The following is a 21,655-nucleotide window of genomic DNA, read 5'->3' on the forward strand; positions in this document are numbered from 1 at the left end:
CAGGCTGTCCTTTGTTATAATAGCGTTTGTGGCGTTCTTTGGCTTTGCTGTTGCTATTGTACCACAGTCAATTCTTTATATAATACCCTCTAAAATGTGATATTTTGATTCTAGGACCGGCCTTGTTTGTGAAAAGGTTGCATAGAGTTCTCGGAAATATGATACTTAGGAAAGTGAAACCCGAGCTTATGTAATTACTTTACCTGTAAGTTATTCTGGTAACTTATGTTTGTATCAATTATCTTTGGTTAGATTAGAGGTGGGAAGAAAGAAAGCTGAGATCTTTGTCTCCTCCCCAAAAATATTGAATTTTTTATTCATATAGTTGTTAATTATGCATTCAAATATAACTGCAGGCCGTAAGTCTCATTCATTCATTGTACTTCAGACTAATCACAAACCAATCACCATTCACCAATACCTATTCATTGCATTCCCAATTATAGTTGACAGTTTCCACATGTTTTAGAGTTATTTTATTAGTAGTATAAAACTATGTTTTTTTTATTTAAAAGTTTTGGCTTGTTGCAGCCGCAAATGGAAGAAAGAACTTGAATAAGACATTAACTCATGTTCTTTGTCATCTTTTGCTTTATTAACTCCAAACCTACATTTTAAAAATGGTAATAAGTTCAAAAACCCAGGCACAAGATGTCAACTACTTTGACTTTCTCATATCAAGACGATAAGCTCGTGATAGAGAGAAGAGTTGGAAAAGAATCAAAAGCTAGCTAAGCAAAAGAAAAAGACAGAAACTTATGTCTATGTGACACGAGAAAGTTGAAAAATTCAAAGCAACATGATGATATATATATTATTAAATATCAGAAGAGTGATTTCTGGGGATATGGTTGTTGGTAGTCATGGGAAGACAGTAAACGCCATCGCAACTGCATTTATTCTGTCCGCAGAGTCAAACAAACTAAGCTGTATTATTTGCCTATCTCTTGGTCCTGTCCTGAGAATCAGATGTATAAAATACAGACTTCTTTTCTTTTCCACTGTCATTATCCATACCTCAAGATCTGTCTCTTGTGAGACAAGATGATGATACTTCATCGATCTCTTGTGATCTTCTTCTTGTTCATCTTATGCTCGACTCTTTCTTCATTGGCTCTTCCTCTTTGTTCTGATTCAAGTGAGTTTCTTCTTTTTGTATCCTCTCATGGTTTTGACTTTTAGCTTTCTTTGTTTATGTTTTTTTTTTTTCGTTTTTAGGAGCTCCCTTAGAGGGGAATTCAACATCGAGCTTTTGTCCTTACAAAGGCAAAACATGCTGCGATACAAAGGAAGATTCAAATCTGAACAAGCAGTTTCAGTCTATGAACATTTCAGACAAGGCTTGTGCTTCTGTTGTAAAGTCAATCCTTTGTTCTGTAAGTTCAATCTCTCCTTTTTTTTTCTCTCTAAAAGATTCTGAAATGTTTGTGCTGTTCTATTTATGGAAAGAATCTATAAAAGATGAATTGTGTTTTAAGTTTTCCCTTTTTATTTCTCACTGTGATGTTACAGAGATGTGATCCTTTTTCATCAGAATTATTCAGAGACCATTCAGATCAGCTATCTGTTCCAATCCTCTGCAGCAATACCAGTTCAGCTAATTCAACAAAAGACTTCTGCTCTGAAACATGGGAGACATGTCAAAACATCTCCATATCAGGCTCTCTTTTTGCTCCCTCGTTACAAGGCCAAGCTGGAGCGCCAATGAACACCAACGCCTCCAAACTTTTTGATCTATGGCAGTCCAAAACCGATTTCTGCAGCGCATTTGCTAGCTCCAATGAAACCATTTGCTTCAGCGGAGAGCCAGTTACTCTTAATGACACTACTCCTGAAAAGCCTCCTCCTGGTCTATGCCTTGAGAAAATCGGAAACGGATCTTACCTCAACATGGTTCCTCACCCTGATGGCTCAAACCGCGCCTTCTTCTCTACACAACCTGGAGTAGTGTTCTTGGCTGGTTTACCGGATCAGGACTCGGGTGGGGTCTTGGATGTGGATCCATCTAGTCCCTTTGTTGATTTGACTGATGAAGTTCATTTTGATACTTCTTTTGGAATGATGGGTATGGCTTTTCATCCCAAGTTTGCTCAGAACGGGCGGTTTTTCGCTTCTTTCAACTGTGATAAGTCCAAGTGGCCAGGCTGTACTGGAAGATGCTCTTGTAACTCTGATGTGAACTGTGATCCTTCCAAGATAACTCCTGATAGTGGATCTCAACCATGCCAGTTCCAAACTGTAATAGCTGAGTACTCAGCCAATGGTACCTCATCAGACCCTTCTAAGGTATTTTATTAATTCTTTCATTTCATTTTAATTGTCGTTTTAGATTTGGACACACAAATTAAAAAAAAAATTTAAATAAAAACATCATTACTAATATACATAACCACATTTCAACCAATAGAAAAATATATTAGAATATAAAGTTAATAAACTTTCCATTGAATTATAAAACAACACTTATATTGAAACGAAAATGTTACTCTACAACGACAATTTAACTGAAATGAAGGGAGTATTCTTGATTGGCTTCTCAGCATCTAAAGATCTTTGTTGTTAAGAGCCTCTTTTTGTTGTTTAGGCCAAGAACGCTAAGCCAACAGAAGTCAGGAGGATATTCACAATGGGACTTCCTTTCACATCACACCATGCTGGACAGATTCTCTTTGGTCCTTCTGATGGGTACTTATACTTTATGATGGGAGATGGAGGTGGAGGCGCCGACCCTTATAACTTCTCACAGAACAAGAAGTCTTTGCTAGGGAAGATCATGAGGCTTGATGTAGATAACATTCCTAGCGCTTCTGATATCTCCAAAAGGGGACTGTGGGGAAACTACTCTATCCCTAAAGACAACCCTTTCCGTGAAGACAAAGAGCTTGAACCTGAGATATGGGCTGTTGGATTGAGAAACCCTTGGAGATGCAGCTTTGATTCTTCTAGGCCTTCTTACTTCATGTGTGCTGATGTTGGACAGGTAAATGAATGGTTTGTTTCGTCTGTTTGTTCTGTTTACAATCTTCTTGATATGTTTTGTTGTTGATAGGACACATATGAAGAGGTGGATCTTATTACCAAAGGAGGAAACTACGGTTGGCGTGTGTATGAAGGCCCTGAGCTTTTCCAACCTGAGTCATCTCCTGGTGGAAACACATCTGCTAAATCAATAAACACTATATTCCCTGTGATGGGTTACAACCATTCTGAAGTTGACTCAAGTGGAAAATCAGCTTCAATCACTGGAGGATACTTTTACAGATCAGAGACAGATCCTTGCATAGATGGAATGTGAGGCCAACAACACTCACACTCTTCTTTTTTTCTCTGCTTCCTCATATCTTTGTAGCTACATTGCAACTATAATGTTTCTTTTGCAGGTACTTGTATGCTGATCTTTATGGAAATGGAGTGTGGGCAGGGATTGAAACGCCTGCTAATAGCGGGAACTTTGTGTCCCACAGAATAACCTTCAGCTGCGCCAGTGACTCACCAATGAAATGTGATGATTCTCCTGGAACTTCAGGGTTGTCTTTAGGATATATCTTCTCCTTTGGTGAGGACAACAACAAAGACATCTACTTACTCACAAGCAATGGTGTCTATAGAGTGGTTAGGCCAAGCCGCTGCAACTTGACTTGCTCCAAGGAGAACTCCACAGTAGCTAGAAGAAACCCTGGTCCCTCGGTTTCTCCTTCTTCTTCTTCGTCTTCTTGTTATATGCATATGAATGGTTTCCATGGAATCTTGGTGTCTTTGTCTTTGATTCTACTGGCTTTGTTAGTGTAAGTGTATGTGGAGAAGGTCTATCTTTTTTTTTTCATATGTTTTAAAGAATATTTGTGAGTTCTGTTATTCAATTTGTATGATCAGGATGTTCTGAGAGACTGCACACATACATGTATCATAAATGAGACAGGTTGAAGAGATTTTTACAAATGTATGTTATTTGACATTGTGAATGTTGTTAATCTCAGTGTACAATTAACTCTTTTCCAACGTTGTATTAACCAAAAAAAAACATTTGTAGCCATGGAGAATCCTTATGAAGGCCATAAGGTGTTTCTTGTTCTATGAAGAGAGAACAAAAATTTCCATTTATATGAAGAAATTGGTTTTATACATATGAAAATAAATTAACTGATTGAAGTGAATAAACAGTAAGACTAATTTTTTTCTCCCCTACTCTTCTCTGCATTTTCTGAAGGCTTGAAGCTTGCAGACCAATAAAAGTGAAGTCCAGAGTCTCTCTATGGTGAGCTTGCAAAATTTACATTCTAAAGCACGCTTGAATGCATATTATATCTCAGAGAACGTCCCTCAATAATCATCTCATGTTACAACACTCTGGCTTGTTCTGTCTTAAGAGCTTGTCCCATAAGCATATCATCTGTCTTGGCGACTGGTAATGAGCTGTGTAGTAGTTCTCAACACAACCGAACTGGCAAAATCTAAGACTGTGTCTGTAGTCCACTGGGTTTGATGTGTTTTTGAAATGCTCCACCCACATTCCTACACTCACGTCCTCCATCTTGAACAGCTGGTGTATGTTCACATAAACAAAAAAAAAAAAAATGAATATATAACTGAGAATAAACAAGTTGTGTCACAATTAGTTTATGATTCTCTCTTCTCCTTACCCGTAGTTTGTGTCTCTCAAACTCTTCCACGATGAAGCGTGCAATGTCAGAAGACAGAACATATCCAGGTCCATTTGCATAGGGTGGATAGTCTTCCTCTGGCCATTCCTGATATACAACAACCACTCAAACACCATTTCACTATATCAAACAACACAGAGATGGAGTGTGATGCACAAGAATGTATATACCTCGTATGTGACAGCCCATTTACCACCACGGAGAGGTTTGTGGTAATAATTCATGTTACCAATGTACAAGCTTCTACCTTCGGGTACTTTCTTCACTTCATTGATCACTGCGCCAAGTTTCACAAATGTATCATCGTCACACTTCATTATATACTTTGCAGAGTATGCAAGAGCCTGCACCAATCAAAATTCCATTGTTTTCACACTTCATTAAGAACAATTATGTGGAAGCATGTCCTATATATAACTCACTCCGTGTTCACATATGGCAACAGTTTTGAGGACGACAAGATCATAGCTATCCATGTAAGGAACAAGTACAATGTCCCCAAAGTACTCTGCTTCTTTCTTCAGTTCCACATTCACCTCTTTCCTCCCATGCTGTTAAAACGCACACGAGTGCCCCTCAGTTATCTATCCTTCAAAGAGTTATACTTTGATGAAACAATGTAACTTACGAGTGCAACAAAGAAACGAGCAACAACTTTTGAAGATGTGATGAGAACATGCTGCATCCACGACTTCCTCACAGCCATCCGTTCTCCGAAATGATTCCCCGCCGAAAGAATACCGATAAAAAGCTCCACAGGCCCATCGGGTACTAAAGGAGCCTGCCATCTTTTCGACAACTCGAGATGCCTCTGGGGAGCAAAACTGGGGTGTGATGTTGGCAGAGAGGCAACAACCACAGAGTGGACATCAATGTCTCCGTTCACAGTCAATCCTGTTGCATCCTCCAGCGTGAAACCCTACAAAGAATCACACAAAAGTCAGTCATTGCTATTTTATCTGCAAGATAATCATGTGTAGGATATGTATATATACTCACGGTGCGATAAGGGAAAGATGTAACGTGTTGTCCATCAACATTGATATGGTAACCTTCTAAACCAGCGCTGAGAGTGAGAACAAAGAGCTTCTCTTCCACAAAAGGAAACGGCCATTCAACTTTAACCCTTTTCCTCCTTCCTATGAGTCTATTCAACCACCATCTCGCTCTTGAACCTTCTGAATAGTTATCATCATCACGGATCCACTTCTCACACTTCACATGACTATCAACTGCAAACAACACTAAAGTATTACTCCCTTTGTTTCTCAAAAAGTGTCACCTTTAGAGAATTCAACACATTTTATACTTACATTTAGCTAAATTTTATTTGTAAAATGCATTGATCTAATAAATAATTTTAGTTATCGTAAATATTATGTTTCATATTAAGTGTCACTTTAATATTTTTTTATTATTACATAAAAAATATGGTTCTACAATTTCAATACAATTTATTTTTATTTTTACCTCAATATTAATTGTAAAATGCATTGATCTTACAAATAAATGTTGTTTGGTTAAATAGATGACATGAAAACATAAATGCGTTTCAATCGGTTTCTTAATTTGTGTGAAAATGTCTAAACACACTTTTTATGAAATGGATAGAATATTGTTAAAAAAAATGTAGTTAGAAAACATAAATGCATTTTAATCATTTTCTGGAGTAAAAAATATCTATGTGACACTCTTTGTGAAAGGGAGGAAAGTACCAAATCAGAAAAGAATAAACCTCACTCACCAGTCTCTTCCTCAGCTCTTGACCTCCACCCTTCACACCGTTGCGAAGACCCCCACTGCATCCTATAACAAGTGTTCTGCTCAATCACCGGCCTTCTACTCCAATCCCCCTTAAGCCTCGGGTTAAAATGCAAGATCCGAGGAGGATCCTCTCCATCAACAGTCTTCAACCCCTGAAGCTCAATCACAAACTGAGAAACCAACATAGACCCGTCTCCATCTCCTCCTTTAGGATAACTCTTCCTCGGCCTCCCAACCAAAGTGATATGCGAGCCCAACGTCAAACCACACGGCAGCTCCATCAGCTTATTCTCCCGGTTCATGAACTCAGACCCGGTTAACGAAACAGAGTTTGGACAAGAATCTGTCTTATTCTCGGGCTTCTCCACTGACTTCTCAAGCCTCCCTGACTCGAGCTCCTTCCAGAGCTTCCTCCCTAGCTGCCACGCCTCCTTGGCTGACTTGTGAAGCTCCACTGACCCGTCTTTGCTACTCGGGTCGAAAGTTTCCGAGTCGAATCTAAGGCTCGAGAGGAGACCTCTGTGGTGTTCACGGTTAAGGGCCGGTTTAGAATCCGGTTTAGGAGGTGGATTAGAGATGATCTCGATTTGGGGCGGGTCTTGCTCTTCTGTTTCGAGCTTCTCGGGTCTGGAGAGAGAATCGATGGAGACGGAGTTGCTGGAGGACCAGGATTTGAACACGAGGGGTATCTCGACAGTGACCATTAGGAGATAGAGGAGCCCAATTGCTATTATTACACGGAAAGATCTCTGCTTCCATAGTGATGAGAAGAGATCGAGCTTGTCGATTTTTTCGGGTTTTGACGATTTGGGTTTCTTCATTTTTAAATGAATTGGATAAAAAACCTAACTTTGCATCCGAAAGTGATAGAAAGTTGGAAACTTTGTTCACTGGACGATGATGATGATGACGACGACGACGAGAGATGGAGAAGGAGAAAAGAGATCTTGGTTCTTCAGATACGCACAATATTCTTTTTAAGGCGTAAGTTAGTATAAATCTTTTCTTTTTCTTTTTAATTAATTATTTTTCAAATCTCTTTTTTTCTTTTGTTTTTTAAGAGCACAATTATCGCCATCCTTAAGGCGTCTCTTAACGTATTTTGAATTAAAAAATAAATAAAAAATATATAATTATGGAAGAAACGTCTTTTAATTAGGGACAAAATGAGGCGTTTCTTGTTGACACGCGTAGGCACTTGAGAGATCAGAGGAGGTGTGTTCCTTCTTCGTCGTTTATCTCTTCTCTCTCTCGCGCGAAAGTTCTCTCCCGGTTGGAACCTCCAATCCGACGACAGCACGAAGAGACGAGATGAAGCTTCGGAGGAGACGAGAAGCTTCGGAGGAGAGCTGAGATGAAGCTGCGGAGGAGAGAGCTTCCGGTAGTGAAAGCGGGTTGGATTGTATCGATGGTGATCCTGTTAAAGGTAATCACTTTTGCACTCTGCATCATCCCAAATTCGTCTATTTGTTTGGATTCTGTCTGCAGGTTCTTTTCACATACGAAATTATCACTCATGTAATATCTGTATGTTGATGCAGATTTAATGTTGAAGCAAGTTGGCAATTAAAACGAGTGGCCTGTTGTTGTTCAATTAAAATTAAGTTGAAACCGTGTGGCCTGTTCTTGTTCTTGTTGTTCTGTTATTGTTGTTCTGTTATATAAGCAAACGTTGTTGTTCTGTTCTTGTTCTTGTTGTTCTTAATTTAGGGTTCTTTTATATGTTTTTTACTAAGAGACAACATAAAAGTTTCTACCAATAATCTGTATATTTAACATTGTCTCTTAACAATATCTCTTATTCAAAAAATAATAATAAAAAATGCTAAGATACCTAAAATTTGTCCCAGCAATAATGTTGCTCTAAGATTCTTCCAGTTTCCAATGAAAATTATTGTTGTGTTATATTATACGAATTTCAATAAGGGCTTATTTGCCAAATAACCAAAAAAAAATGAAAATTAGATTTTGGGAGAGAAAGTAGAAAGAGATAGGAAGAAAAAGTAGGAGAGAGGTGAAGATTTTGGTTAGTTAGTGTATTTAAGTTTTTTTCATGTATATAGGGTGCAATTTCCCTTTCAATAATTCGAATGTAAGTGTATGTGTGTCAAATGTGACATAAGCCCATAATATGTCTCACAAGGAATCTATTTATATGTAGTAGTGGACTCAGTATCATAAACAAGCTCTACAATATTTATTCTACAGGGTCAGACAAGCGCAATACACGTAATGGGACTGCATGATTGGAAAGAGGCTGTGAGCCTGTGAATGATGCAGTGTGTAAGGAGGATTAAAACACTCGAGAGAGAGAGAAGAAGGTTTTTTGGACTATTAGCCATTGCTTTGGAGTTATGATGACGATGTTGTTGTTGATGATAAGTCACCATGCTTATTGTTAGATTATATAGCCTTAGAAAACTGGGTTGTCTTGGATCAACCCTATGACTAGATTGGATAAGGTAAGACGTGTTTGAGGAAGACACATGAAAGATTGAATTGGGTACAAATTGGTGTAGTACTATTGGTTTTCATTTAGGCCAAGTAAGTTAGGTCTGAATGTAACTAAATTTTTGGTTTCATGGACAATAAAAGAAAACAAATTTGCGTTTCAACCAATCAGACCTCAACCCTAATGCAATCCAATTTACGTTCATGGAGAAACTCTAAAAATATTTAGTAACTAATAATAATAATAAAAGAAATGTTTTCAAGTTAATACAATGGGGTTTAGAAGCTTTCTTGTTATGCAAGAAACAACAAAATGATGTTATTATTACAACAAGTTCATGATTCTGAAGGCATAGCAACAAAACTACTACGAAGCATGTGCAAGTTCTGAGATATTTGCAATAGCATTGCTTCTCCTTCACTAACATCTGCAATATGTTTCAACAGTTCACCATCTGACTGAAGCGCACTTAGCCTCTCTGTGATCTCCGAAAGCTCTTTTACTATCCCTTCTTTGCTTACACTTCCTGCTCAATTTCATCACAACAACACAAACATAAAGAAAAGGTTTTCTCATCAGAATAAATAAAGAACACAAAGTAAAATTCTTAAACTCATACCTTTCTCTTCCTCTGCAGATGCACCATTCACTTCAGTAGACTGCTCTGAGCTTTTCATTTGTACCAAAAGTCCAGATTCTTCGGATTTACAAGACCTATTTTGATCAACGTTTTCTACATCCTCCTCTTGATTTGAAGAACAATCTTCAAAGTCAGAGTCTGGTTTGGTTTCTTGGCAGTCATCATCTGCTCTAGCATTACCGTGTTCCTCAAGAAACTCATCTCCTGCGCCTTCATCATCTGCCCTAGCGTTACCTTGTTCCTCAAGAAACTCATCTCCCGAGGCTTCATCATCAGTCAAACATCCGTACCTCTCTCTATAAGCCTCAAACTCAGCTTCAAGTTCCTTAAATTCCTCTTCCTTCTTCGCCAAGTCACTACTCATAGACTGCAAAGCCTCTTGGTCATACTCAGCTTGTTCATCCATCATTCTTTGGTACTGCAATGCCTCCATTTGAATAGCCGATTTTTCGGCTTGCAGCTTTGTGATCATAGCCATTGCGTTGTTTGCTGCAACAGCTGAAGCACTTCTCTCTTCATCTAACTCCATGTACAGATCTATCAGTGACTTCTTGTCCAAACGAACCTCTTTCTTGAGCTGATTAAGGATGGATTCACCGTTTGAATCAGGTATCTCAATCTTATCCAAAGAGGGGGGTTTCCTGAGAGATCTAACGGACCATCTTGGACTGTTTTGCGCTGAATCAGACAGAGGAACCCCAAAGAACTTGTTGCCTCCTCTTACAAAACTCGGTGTTCTCTCCTCCACATCAAAGTCCTTAAACTCAGACTCATTAATTTCAGACAGCTTGTTGTACGAAACCCTAGGAGAAGGAGCAGGAGCTAGGAAAGAATTGTTCTTCTTTAAGAACTTTTCAGATTTCGTCTTCAATAATTCTCCACAACACGAACAATGTTGTTTCAAGCTATCTGTCTTGTAATCTATCAGATGTGTTGTTGTTGTCTGAACAAGATCGTCCTGTTTCTTGAGCCCCAAGGGAAGATCTCTTTCATCTTCTATAAGAACCTCAAGATCTTTATGTAAGATCCCAATGAGAGACTTATACGTATCACAATCAGATTCTTTCTCGGTAGCGAAAGAGAGGAGACATCCTTCACACATGTGTTTGATCTCGGAGAGTTTCTTGTGGACGTGGCAATAAGCAAGGGAAGAGACTTTCTTCTTGTGAGAGTCGCAGATCGAGTCGTTGTAATAGAAATGAGGATCCCTAGGGACGAGAACGTGGTCTATTCTTGTGCAGAGGAGACAAGGAGCGTCGAGATCGAAGAATCTGGCGTATTGGTTTGATAGAAAGGCGAGAACCCCGTCGACGAAGAGGGCGGTGATGAGAATCCATTCGAGGACGGTGTAGATGAGGAATTTAGGGAAAGATCCGAGTTCTTGTTCAACGAAGTTTTTGAAAGAGCGTTTAAAGATCATTGTTGCTTGTAATAGAAGAAACAAGAACAAGAAGAAACAGAGCAATTGTGTAATCATGCATGTGAGATCAAATTGGTTAAATAAATCAACAAGAAACAGAGATGGTGATCTCTATCTGTCCCTCTTTTGTGACTTGTGTTTCTATTTATGGGTTGTGAGACTCTAAAACAGAGTATATTAGACTGGAACGATGGATTGAAATTGACAAGTTTAGAGATACAAGTGTCGAGACAAGAACTTTACAACCATACACGACCAAAACAGAGGATATGCCAACACATGAGACTATCTAATACTATTATTTATGAAAGATTTTTTTTGTCATATATTAAAATTTAATATTTTATTTATATTAAATATTGCAAACGCATGAATTTTTCAAGTTTATTTACGCAATAATTATTTCTATTACGATGAAAAACTTTGTTTGTATGTAAGAAATTTGATATTTAATTTATTATAAATGTTTTTTATATGTATGAACAATAACTTATTCGCACGCGGACAAAACATCTTAGATCATCTTGAACACATCTTAATTATTTTCATCTTTGTACTTTCTTCCAAAATAAAGAATTTCTACTATAGAATTGAATTTATTCTAACGTATGTCTTTATAATAAAATTTCTCTATTTATAAGGGAAAGTATAGAAAATATTATTTTTACCTCTATAGAAACAAACAAAAATATTTCTTTATATTTTACTAAAAATAGATGAATTCTATTATAGAGATTTCTAAGGGCATTTTACCCCCAAAAAAAACATCTAACACATGTATGCGATGCTGTTTGATTGGTTGGTTAATGAATGGGAATCATGTTCTCTGATTGGAAGATTATTGCTTACGAAACAGGTAATGTACCTAATCATCCCACACTAAAAAATATTTTTAAAAAGAATCTGGATTTTGATGGGACAACAATAAGCTCCACTATAATGGAGGTAACCAATAACATGAGACATTATTGGAATCATTAAAGATAATGACATTATTCCACGAACCCTACAACACCTTATCTCTATATGGACATCAGATATATTATAATATAACCCTGAAACCCCCCCCATGAAATATGAATCACCAAGTATTGATAGAGATGGCCACCACATGAGAAGCAAGTACGACTCTGTTTTTTTATATATATATTGCAAGAACATGAATGAAATATAACGTTAATATAGTTTTTATAAGTTTTGATATAGATCCACACGAATGACCAGGTAAGTAGTATTACAACAACTTCCAAGCATGGAAGGAAAAAAAAAAAAAAAAACAAAACAAAAGATGATGATGAAACCCTAAAAACCAAACTTAGAAACTATCCTCCAAACTCCTCTGTCTATTATTCTTCTTTTGACACAGGTCTCTTCAGCCAAATACATAAGAAAATCTCAAGACCTATCTGTACAACAGAGAAACAAACAACGTGTGTGTTGCAGATTCAACCTTTTGGGGGGTTTTTCTAAGCAACTCCAATCGTGTTGAATGCTGATTGCCTTGAGGAAGACGGGTCATTAAGATTAGATGAGGCTAGTGTGAGGCTGAGAGAGATCGGTTCAGGCCGTGCTTGAAAAGTAAATGGTACCAGATGGTTCCTTGATGCATTACCACCAGATGCTGGTACCGGAAACTCAGGAAAGATTTGCATAACCGGGTGCATCTTGATCTCAGGTACAAGAGAAGATGGTTGTGACATGTTCTCATGCATAAGCATCTGATCTTTTTCCATGGGCATGACCTGATGATAAAAAAAATCAATGTTTGTTTGTTATGCTTAATATTTTAGTAACCAATAGTCACCATATATAGATTCTCTATCTTCAAGACTTCTTTAACTAAGTTTTTTTTTAAACCTAACAATTTATATTAAGGCCAAACAATTTACCGTGTCAGTTGTCATGTCGAAAAGACTAGATCTTCGCCGGCGACGGTTGAGATTACTTCGCCGGAGGAAATACTTCTGAGCGTGACTAGCTACTTGAGTAGACGTCCTGGTCTTGACAAAGTTCTTAGATATTCCTTTCCAATCTCCTTTCCCTACTTTCTTCAGCCCAAGCAAGAACAGCTTGTGCTCTTCCTCTGTCCATGGAACTCCTGTTTCAGAAAAAAAAACAAGACAAAAGTCAACATTAAGACAAATCTCTAATCAATATAATTTTTTTTTTCTTTGACAAAAGCATGTTTAGTTACATCTAAATCTAAGACAGTACCTCGTTTCCTCTCTCGGCTAGAAGAGATCGGAACAGCGTCGTCCGCGGAGGCGTAACCGGAGGAGGTTTTGTTCTTTTCATCCTCGGCGATGATGATCTTTGGGATCTCCTCCGTCTGCTCGTACTCAGACAAGTTGTTCAAACTCACACTCTTTCTCATCGGATCAAGAACCACCCTGACACCAAACAGCATGATCTCTCTACTGATGCAGCCTGAATCCGACGAACAACTACTACCATCCGCCATGTTATTACCCCGGAGCTGGTGGTGTTTTCCTTCTTACAACGTCAAGGAATCAAAAGTACAAAGCAAATAATGGTAATGGAGTGGTGGTGGTGTTGAGTAGATCTGTGCTTTGCCTTTTATAAGCCAAAAACCACGTGCTTCTTTCTTAAATTATTGCATGTTGTAGTTGCTGGTGATGGTATCATATGACACGTGTACAATTACTATTCGTCTGTGTTATCTTTCTATCTTAACCTGCCTGTCTCTCTACCCATTTTTCGTTCGGATAGACTTTTTTTATTTCTTTGCTGACTAGATATCATAGGTTTATTAAGGTCTCCAGCTATTGTTTTAGTTTAAGATATCTTATCGTATGTATAAAAAATGTTACAATATGCAACCTTTTACCCTTGTAAATTGTTTATGCTAAAAATGTAGGGTTGTAATTGTACTATACGAATCTGGTCAACTCAATGTCCCTTCCTAAGCGCATGCAACTTGATGTTAGAAAAATAGTCAGCTTCTGAAATGATTCTGTACTCTCGCTCTTATAATATCAAGTTACAGCTACAACCTAGTACTTTATTTTATAAACAACTATATCTTGTCTATCCTTGAGTAGATCTCTAAAAAGACCTTGGAGACAGGTAAATCCTTGACCTTGGAGACGGGTTAATCCTTTCTGAATTTATAATAACTTATACAGAGTACAAATCTACCAAAAATTATTTCATCTAACTAAATTTTTTTGATAGCCTAGTTTAGTTGACTTTAAGATTAATTTCTAAAATGGTGTTTGGACCTAATTTGACTATAAACATCAAGAGCATCATAAGGTGTTTTGATCATCATTCATTGATCATTCACAACTGCAAGTTTGCAACATTAACTAAAGAGGTGATACTTAAAGAATGTTAGGATAAGCGAAATAATCACAATATATATAATGTTGTTTATTTTTTGAGATTTATAGGGGGAAAAAAAAACTAAAAAGTATCCAGATAATTTTGGTAAATAGTTTTGGAAGACAGCAAAAACACACAAGGCACTAGCATCGGTTAGGAAGCAAAGACACCATTACTTTTATGCACACAAAGTGCAGACCTAAGAGTAGTGTGTAAAGCACTAAAGGAAGAGCTTTCCTTTCTCCTTAATTTTTCCTCTTTTTTTACCAATTTGGATGAGAAGCTTGCCTGTAACTTTCCTAAATCAGAAAATAAACATGAGAAAGAGAGAGAAAGCAGATGATCAGCCAGAAGGAGAATCTTGCATATCAACTAGTTTATTCTTTATCCTGACGAGTGGAGTTGTTGTGTGTTCCAATTTAAACACAGGCCACTGGGTCATTGGTGTGTAATAAGTTAGATTGGGAGATAGTGACAGACCATCACAGATGTGACAAGCAAACACTAGAGCTTTGCTATATTACAACAACATTTAGCTTCACAATAGTAACCAGAAAGACAGATGAAAGAAAAACATAAATCTATGGCTGCAAAATCATGGGTCTGGCTAACAGTTCCATCAAAAGATAAGAGTTTGCTACTTTGACATTTTGTAGCATCACTTCTGCATATAAACTAAGACGACCATTTATCTTCTTCCTATATGGACTCTTCTGTCTATCAGAGGCTGACACTACTGCTTGGCACGACAACATATTATCATGGACGTGGAGTGCAGGTGAATGACTAGAAGCACGGTTTTTACCAACCAGTCTAGATCGAGAAAGACTGAAGAGGCCTTTGGTTGCTGAAAATTACCCAAACCGGTTAAGCTGGGCTTCCCGCTAGTTCTTTTTTCATCCTAGTTCTTCTTTGGGAAGGGTTACCGCTGCTGTTGTTCGTGTCACTGCTTGTTGAAGTTCTTGTTCCAGCAGAAAAGATTGGCGAGTTTGTTAAAGCGACTAGGCTACTTTTTTGGGACTCTTCTGAAGTTGGTTCTTGAGTAGAAAGTAACTGCTTGAGCTGAGATCGCTGGCACATAATGCGACCTCCGTTCCATCCCGTGAAGGAAAACGACGACGAGACATGATCCTGCAAGAAGGAGAAAGCAGCTTTCGTGATGGGAGATTCTCTTGCAGCAGAGCTTTTCTCCAACTGTCCCCGTCTGCTAAATTCAGAAAGTAAAATAAGTTACAGAAGGCAAAAGACAAGTTAAAAGCACAACGCTCGGAAGCATAATGAAACGAGCTAGCCAGCAACGAAGTACTTACACTGAAACAACAACAGCTAGTTGAGGAATATCCTGTCCCTTTACAAGCATATCACTTAGATCATTTAGCCAAACAGATAGCGCCGTGTACATGCCACCCTCTGACATTCTGCAGAATATCGAAAACCACAATAATTAGATTGACTGGTACTCAACCAACGAGGCCAGCGTAGGGATCTTAACCTACCTATGCACATCAACAGACCACACAAGTTTGTTTCTCCGGAATAACTCAGGGAAAATTCCACGTTTTGTTGCCTCATTGAGTACCCTTGCAGCTCGCTCTTTCTGGCCCAGCCACCACAAAGCATCCAGAAGAGCATTGTAAAACCTTATTCCCAAACCACATCCTTCTGAATTGAGTTTGTCTAAGACATATTCCACTATCTGCCAATTTGAGTCATCATCATAATCTCCCTTGATCATTTGCCCGATAACTTGATGAATATTTGATACTCTGTTTGAAAGCATCTCCTCCAGTAACTCATTGGCATCGTCCCACCTGAAAAAAAAAAATGGAAAATGCAAGTTATTTGCAAGAAAATCAACAAGGGTGCTATGTTACACTAGCATGTCTCTCCAATGCCTGGCCATGTAGGAACACAAAAGACAACATAAGATAGAGCGTGATACTGGTGTGAAGGCACTAACCTCTCGGTTTTTCCATAAACAGACAGCATCATACAGTAGCACATGATACTGGGTAGTATATCAGAAGCTTTCATCTCCTCAAACTGCTCCCTGCACTCATCAACAAGTCGTGCACAAGAATACACACTTAAAACAGCCTCAAGCGTCCTCTCATCAGGATCACATCTTGACTTCTCCATATCCACATATGTCTTCACAGCCTCCTCAAATTTGCCTCCTTGCTTGTAGGCTTCTATTGTCGCATTGAAAGTATCTCTGTTCCTGGGAATACCAGAATCCACCAACCTAGACAAAATCACCTCCGACTCCTTGAACAGTCCTCCCCTTGCAAAAGAATACAACAGCGAGTGGAATGTCTCGATACTCGGATTGCTTCCCACTTCATGCATAGTGTTAAAAGCAACGAGTGCTTCTTCATACAAAGCAGCCTGCCCAAACGCTTCAATAACCCCAGTGTACGCCTTGGAACTTGGCACCACATCCTTAGCCGTCATATACTGCAAAATCTTCCTCGCATCTTCGTGTAATCCTCCCTTCCCACAAGCAAATATTATACCCTCGTATGTCTCCATATCAGGTTCAATATTCTCCTCCACCATGTCATGGAACAAAGTCACCACCTCCTTGAAATACCCACCTTCCCCAAAAACATCAATCAAAATGTTGTACGTAGCAGCATCAGGATCCGTATTGCTAGACTTCATCTCGAGAAAAAGCTGCCGAACATCATCATACCTCCCACTCTGTCCAAACAAATTCAGCAAAACACTGTAAGTATTCGCGTTCGGCGTACACCCTGCCGCCTGCATCTGATGGAACACCCCCATCGCCTCCTTAATAGACCCGGACTTAGCATAGGCCTCTAACAACACATTGTAAGAAGTGATATCCGGCAAACTCCCCCCTGAAGCCATCTCATTTAATAAATCACACACTTTCTCTAACCTCCCCAGCTTCCCAAACGTCTCAACGAGATGACTGTAAGTAGTTAAATCCGGAACAATCCCACCATCGTTCATAGTCCTAAACACCATCTCAGACTCATCCCCCAATCCTCTAATAGCACAAGCGCTAAGCAGCGTGTTGTAAGTCACGATATCAGGCTGTATCCCTTCATGTCTCATCTCCGCAAACAAACCTAACAAACCTTCCCAATCTAACCCCCCTCTAGCACAAGCATTTATCACAGTGTTATAAGTCAATATACTAGGCGATATCTTCTCGCTCTTCATCCTCTCGAGAAGCTCGAGAGACGTCTCGTAACGTCCGTTTCTACCGTAAGCGTTAATCAACGCCGTGTAAGAGAACACGCTCCTCGCCACGCCTTGGCTCGGCATTTCGTCGAACACCTCGAGGCACTTGTCGAGCAAGCCTTCTCTTCCCAGCAGCGAGATCATGATGGTGTAGATGTGCTCGTTAGGCTTGCACCAGATCTGCCGCTGCATGTACTTGAAGAGGCGGAGGGACCTCTGCCAGTCGCCGCGGCCGGCGAACTCCTTGAAGACGAGCGCGAAGTCGTTGAGGGAGAGCTTGTTTTTGAATATGTCGAGGCACCGAGCGATGCTGCCGCGCGGCGGGAGGCTGCTGAGTTTGTTGATTAGGGACTCGACGTCGTAGGTGTATTTCCCCTTCTCGACGGATACGGAGGGGTTCCCGAGGACGAGATCCTTCGTCTTCGCGTTGATTTTGGCGACGGAGGAGGGTCGTTTCCCGCCGGAGAGGAAGGTGAGGCGGTTGGGGTTGTTGGCGAAGAGCCTGCGGTTTGTGATGAAGGTGGAGTTCTGGATGAGGAAGGAGAGGTGGTGTGAGTTGGGATTGGGGATTGCGAGGTTCATTTTGAGATTAACGGCTTGTTCAGTAAGTTAACGGACGTTTATTCGATGAAGAGAGGGTTTTTTTGAAAGACGAGTTTTCTCACCCCGGAAGAGGTTTCTTCTCTCGGTGAAATGGCGGAAGAAATGGAAGGAGAGGGAGGGCGCTTGAAGAAGACACGTGGATTCTTATTGTGGATAACAGTCTCGAGGAACCAACCGGTTTTTTACTCGGTTTATATGATGCTTGCCGGTTTACATTTGGTTAGATTGAAATTCGGTTGGATAAATTTATCGCTTAATAAATTAAAGTATCCACAAGAAAAATATATTTTTTACCCATGATTCATCTTGTTATAATTTATGAAAAATACTATTTAAACCAATCATTCTATTTATTTTATGATAATTCATTTTTTGGGTGTAATTTTATAATAATTCATGATTCTATTTGACCAATCTTAAGCCACTTTATAAAATATATATTAAAAATTATACTTATGAATCATATTTTGAAACTAATCTGCATAATTATTAATAAATCATATTTGAAACTCAGAATATAGATTTTATACAATACTTGCCCTGATAGGAAGCGGAGGAAGCATACGCTTCCGGCGTAAAATTATTATCAATAATTCCGACTTTCATTTTCTGTGAGTTCACTATAGATCAGTTGGAAACAGCTCTTCCCTCAATGTTTCATAGTGATGGGATCAATCTCTCTTAGGTGCAGTTTTTTCTTAGAGTTAGTTTTTTGGCAAATTTTTATAAACCACCTAATATTATTATTTTATTTCTAGTCTATCATAAACCAGGACCGGTACTGATTTTATAGTATAAATATATTAATAAACTTTTAGTTAAATAATCGGACTAAAGACTTAAAAAATATTGTTATTTTTACTTTTGATCATAATATTTTTTTTTATCTTTTCTCCTTCTTCAATTCTTATTATTAGAGAGCATACTGATACGTAATAAATACTAAAATACCACACCTAAATAGTTACGTTTGCATTGCATGTCATAAAAATTTAGTGAGGTAATAAATTGAAGTGAGGGTAAGTAAAAGCATTAAAAACATACTATATAAATAGTAATCGCCTAAAATGTGAAAACGATTACGAACAGATTGGCGCAAAAAACGGGAAACCGCACCGCCGTTTGCAGTTTACAAAAGCAGAGGGGGATGACGTGACGTTTCCGAGGCGTTTGAGTAATAAAGTGGACTCGTCATGGGCATATAAGTCATTTCACACTTTCTGTTCCTAACAGACAGACGCTTCAAGTAAAAGAGAAACAAAAAAAAAAAGAACCAACCTTTTTCGCCTTTCTTTCTTCTTGGCGAGAGTCTTCGACCTTGGTCGGAAAACAAAAAAATCTCATAATCGCTTCTCCGCAACCGCATTATCGGCTCCAATGGGCGACTCCGAGGTATAATTACCTCTCTACCCCTCAATCTCCTCCCTCTCTCGAGCTCCTTCTTTCGATTCCCTGTGATTTTTTTCTTCTTCTCGTTGAGTCTAGGCCGTGTTTTGTCTGATTAAGACAACCTTGTCTCTTGCTCTAAGCTTCGTGTTTGGTTGATTTTTTATTTATAGGTTTGCGTTGATTTTGTTTTTTCTTTGTTTGTTGGTTGGGGTTGGCAGACCTTAGCGGCGTTGAAGAGAGCCTACGCGGATACGATACTCAACACGACGAAGGAGGCGGCGGCGCGTGTGTTGTCTTCTGAGAAGAAGACGCGTATGTATCAGCAAGAGATTGTGACGGTTAAAGACGAAGCTATCACTACGTTGCTTAGGCTTAAACAGATGTATGATTCAAAGGTACAATAACTGTGTAGACCTTTTCTTGATTCTCATGTATGATGTATGTGTGTGATTGTGAGTTTGGTTTATTCACAGATTGAGCTGTGTTCTTCATCCACTAACTATAATAGTTGATGAAATTTAAAGTGATTGTAAGTGAAACCAATTGAGTAGCTTAGCGTTAAATATATCTTAGCAACATGTTCTGTATCCACCACTCATTTTGAGTTGATTCTTTTACGATTGTGGGGATGTAGCTGTTTTTATTTTATCTTAGAGACTTGAGGAAGACCTTCCCCATTGTGTACTATCTTTCTGTTGTGGGCGACTTTGCATTTGCGCCTCAACTCTTTAGTTACCAAACTACTCTTTGTGGTTTGTATAGGTGAAGGAGACAGAAGAGATGTCCTTGAAGCAGCAACAAAAGGTTGAGGAACTTGAAGCTCAGCTTGGAGAAGCTGAAGATATTGTAGGGGAGCTGAGGATGGAACTTCGAGCACTTCATGATGAGCTCAACAAAGTTACCAATGGTAACACATCATATCTTAAAGGTGATCACCAGGAAGTCTCTTGTCGAAAAGCAAGTGATGCAGCAGTTTCTAGCAGTCAGGAGCGATCAGGAGCTGTCCCAGTTGAACAAAGTGGATCGGTGGTGGCTAACGGGATCACAAACCAATCTTTGGCTCGCATAAATAGTATCAAACGGTGTTCTTCTAAAGATAGCATGGATCGTTGTCACCACACTCTTCCGTCTATATTGACAAAGCGCAGGGAGGTTGAAGGATGTACACAGATGATTCACGCAGTAGATAAGAAGAGTATGGTCAATGGAGATGGAAAAGACCCAATGGTGTCTCAAAACACATCTCCGAAGGAACATGAACAGAACAGAAGGACTGTGATTAGCGCAACAGAGGCAAGGAAGGAAGAAAAAGGGATTTTGGCATCTCCTTTGTGTGAAGAAACTCCAGTTTTGGCTGCTAGTAAGAACCGATGTATCAAGTACACATTCAAGAGGAAGAGAAAGAAGGAGGCTTCAAGCAATCTTGAAGGAGATTCATCCTTTGAGGAGAGCAGAAACGTGAAACAGAAGACTGGGGAGAAAGACGATGGTTATCTGGAATCTCTGAAGCCTAGCTTCACCGGTGAATCATCTAGGGATAGTCTCTGCGTAGCACAGATGGCTCGGCAGGTTAGTGAATATTAGCAATGCATCTAGTTCTCTATATACATACTAAGTTAATTATTGTTTTCTGGAGAACATGTAAGAATCTGGTTTGTTACTTTTCCGTCTTGCCGTGTAAGTGTTTGGTCTGAAAACTGATTTCACTAGTAATGGATGGCCCTTCATTGTTAAACTCTTTGTCCCTTTTGGTGGGTGGTTTATTATTTATATGATGATGACATCTCACTGTTTCTTAATTGTTTTGTTTTCTTGACCGCAGCTTGTACCATTCTCGAAGAAGACTAGTTTTGCAGCAGAACTAGTCAACCAGTAGGATGCTGCTCGAGTTCCTATTCATCATCAAGTGCAGTTTATCTGTCCATGGTTATGCCAGCTTTAGCGTTACTAGTAAAGTATTCCTCTAATATATAAAATGTTACTTTTGATTTTGAGTCAAATTAAAGTTTTATTTGATATGGATTGATGAGGACTGTGAATTCTTACGCCTGGATTGGTCAAAGAGGTATCATTGTATCATGATATCTCAAAACCATTTTATGTTTTATTTATATGTGAATAATAATATCTAACGAAGAAGTCTTTATCCTTTGTCACTTAGTCAAAGT

General features: G+C 38.9%; 6 protein-coding genes and 1 long non-coding RNA gene across 7 annotated transcripts; 3 read left to right on the forward strand and 4 right to left on the reverse strand.

Moving 5' to 3' along the window:
• The first annotated feature begins 482 nt into the window (after window positions 1–482).
• On the forward strand, window positions 483–3,991 carry LOC103831938 (HIPL1 protein). The gene is made up of 6 exons (XM_009107887.3): window positions 483–1,138; window positions 1,219–1,376; window positions 1,513–2,286; window positions 2,585–2,980; window positions 3,050–3,291; window positions 3,381–3,991. The coding sequence occupies exons 1-6, from the start codon at window positions 1,045–1,047 to the stop codon at window positions 3,787–3,789; spliced, it is 2,073 nt and encodes a 690-aa protein (XP_009106135.1). The 5' UTR covers window positions 483–1,044; the 3' UTR covers window positions 3,790–3,991.
• An 87-nt stretch (window positions 3,992–4,078) lies between these two features.
• Window positions 4,079–7,481, reverse strand: LOC103831940 (hydroxyproline O-galactosyltransferase GALT5). The gene is made up of 7 exons (XM_009107888.3): window positions 6,406–7,481; window positions 5,661–5,893; window positions 5,290–5,580; window positions 5,084–5,212; window positions 4,832–5,005; window positions 4,641–4,748; window positions 4,079–4,540 (listed from the first exon to the last, which is right to left on the reverse strand). Exons 1-7 carry the CDS (start codon window positions 7,244–7,246, stop codon window positions 4,328–4,330), a joined length of 1,989 nt encoding a protein of 662 aa, XP_009106136.1. The 5' UTR covers window positions 7,247–7,481; the 3' UTR covers window positions 4,079–4,327.
• Window positions 7,482–7,603: 122 nt separating this feature from the next.
• Window positions 7,604–8,152, forward strand: LOC103831939. Its single transcript, XR_625923.3, has 2 exons — window positions 7,604–7,851; window positions 7,967–8,152. It is a non-coding gene; the product is annotated as an uncharacterized LOC103831939 (long non-coding RNA).
• On the reverse strand, window positions 8,058–11,839 carry LOC103831941 (probable myosin-binding protein 6). The gene is made up of 2 exons (XM_009107889.3): window positions 9,497–11,839; window positions 8,058–9,403 (listed from the first exon to the last, which is right to left on the reverse strand). Exons 1-2 carry the CDS (start codon window positions 10,992–10,994, stop codon window positions 9,213–9,215), a joined length of 1,689 nt encoding a protein of 562 aa, XP_009106137.1. The 5' UTR covers window positions 10,995–11,839; the 3' UTR covers window positions 8,058–9,212.
• Window positions 11,840–12,108: 269 nt separating this feature from the next.
• LOC103831943 (transcription factor MYB1R1) lies at window positions 12,109–13,504 on the reverse strand. Its single transcript, XM_009107890.3, has 3 exons — window positions 13,152–13,504; window positions 12,827–13,035; window positions 12,109–12,679 (listed from the first exon to the last, which is right to left on the reverse strand). The coding sequence occupies exons 1-3, from the start codon at window positions 13,396–13,398 to the stop codon at window positions 12,404–12,406; spliced, it is 732 nt and encodes a 243-aa protein (XP_009106138.1). The 5' UTR covers window positions 13,399–13,504; the 3' UTR covers window positions 12,109–12,403.
• Window positions 13,505–14,771: 1,267 nt separating this feature from the next.
• Window positions 14,772–18,224, reverse strand: LOC103831944 (pentatricopeptide repeat-containing protein At1g74850, chloroplastic). The gene is made up of 4 exons (XM_009107892.3): window positions 16,243–18,224; window positions 15,779–16,093; window positions 15,593–15,700; window positions 14,772–15,486 (listed from the first exon to the last, which is right to left on the reverse strand). Exons 1-4 carry the CDS (start codon window positions 18,075–18,077, stop codon window positions 15,150–15,152), a joined length of 2,595 nt encoding a protein of 864 aa, XP_009106140.1. The 5' UTR covers window positions 18,078–18,224; the 3' UTR covers window positions 14,772–15,149.
• A 644-nt stretch (window positions 18,225–18,868) lies between these two features.
• LOC103831945 lies at window positions 18,869–21,629 on the forward strand. Its single transcript, XM_009107894.2, has 4 exons — window positions 18,869–19,490; window positions 19,706–19,882; window positions 20,250–21,056; window positions 21,310–21,629. Exons 1-4 carry the CDS (start codon window positions 19,476–19,478, stop codon window positions 21,361–21,363), a joined length of 1,053 nt encoding a protein of 350 aa, XP_009106142.1. The 5' UTR covers window positions 18,869–19,475; the 3' UTR covers window positions 21,364–21,629.
• Window positions 21,630–21,655: the final 26 nt, after the last annotated feature.

Source organism: Brassica rapa, chromosome A07 (genome assembly GCF_000309985.2).
Source record: "Brassica rapa cultivar Chiifu-401-42 chromosome A07, CAAS_Brap_v3.01, whole genome shotgun sequence".
Classification (NCBI taxonomy): Eukaryota; Viridiplantae; Streptophyta; class Magnoliopsida; order Brassicales; family Brassicaceae; genus Brassica; species Brassica rapa.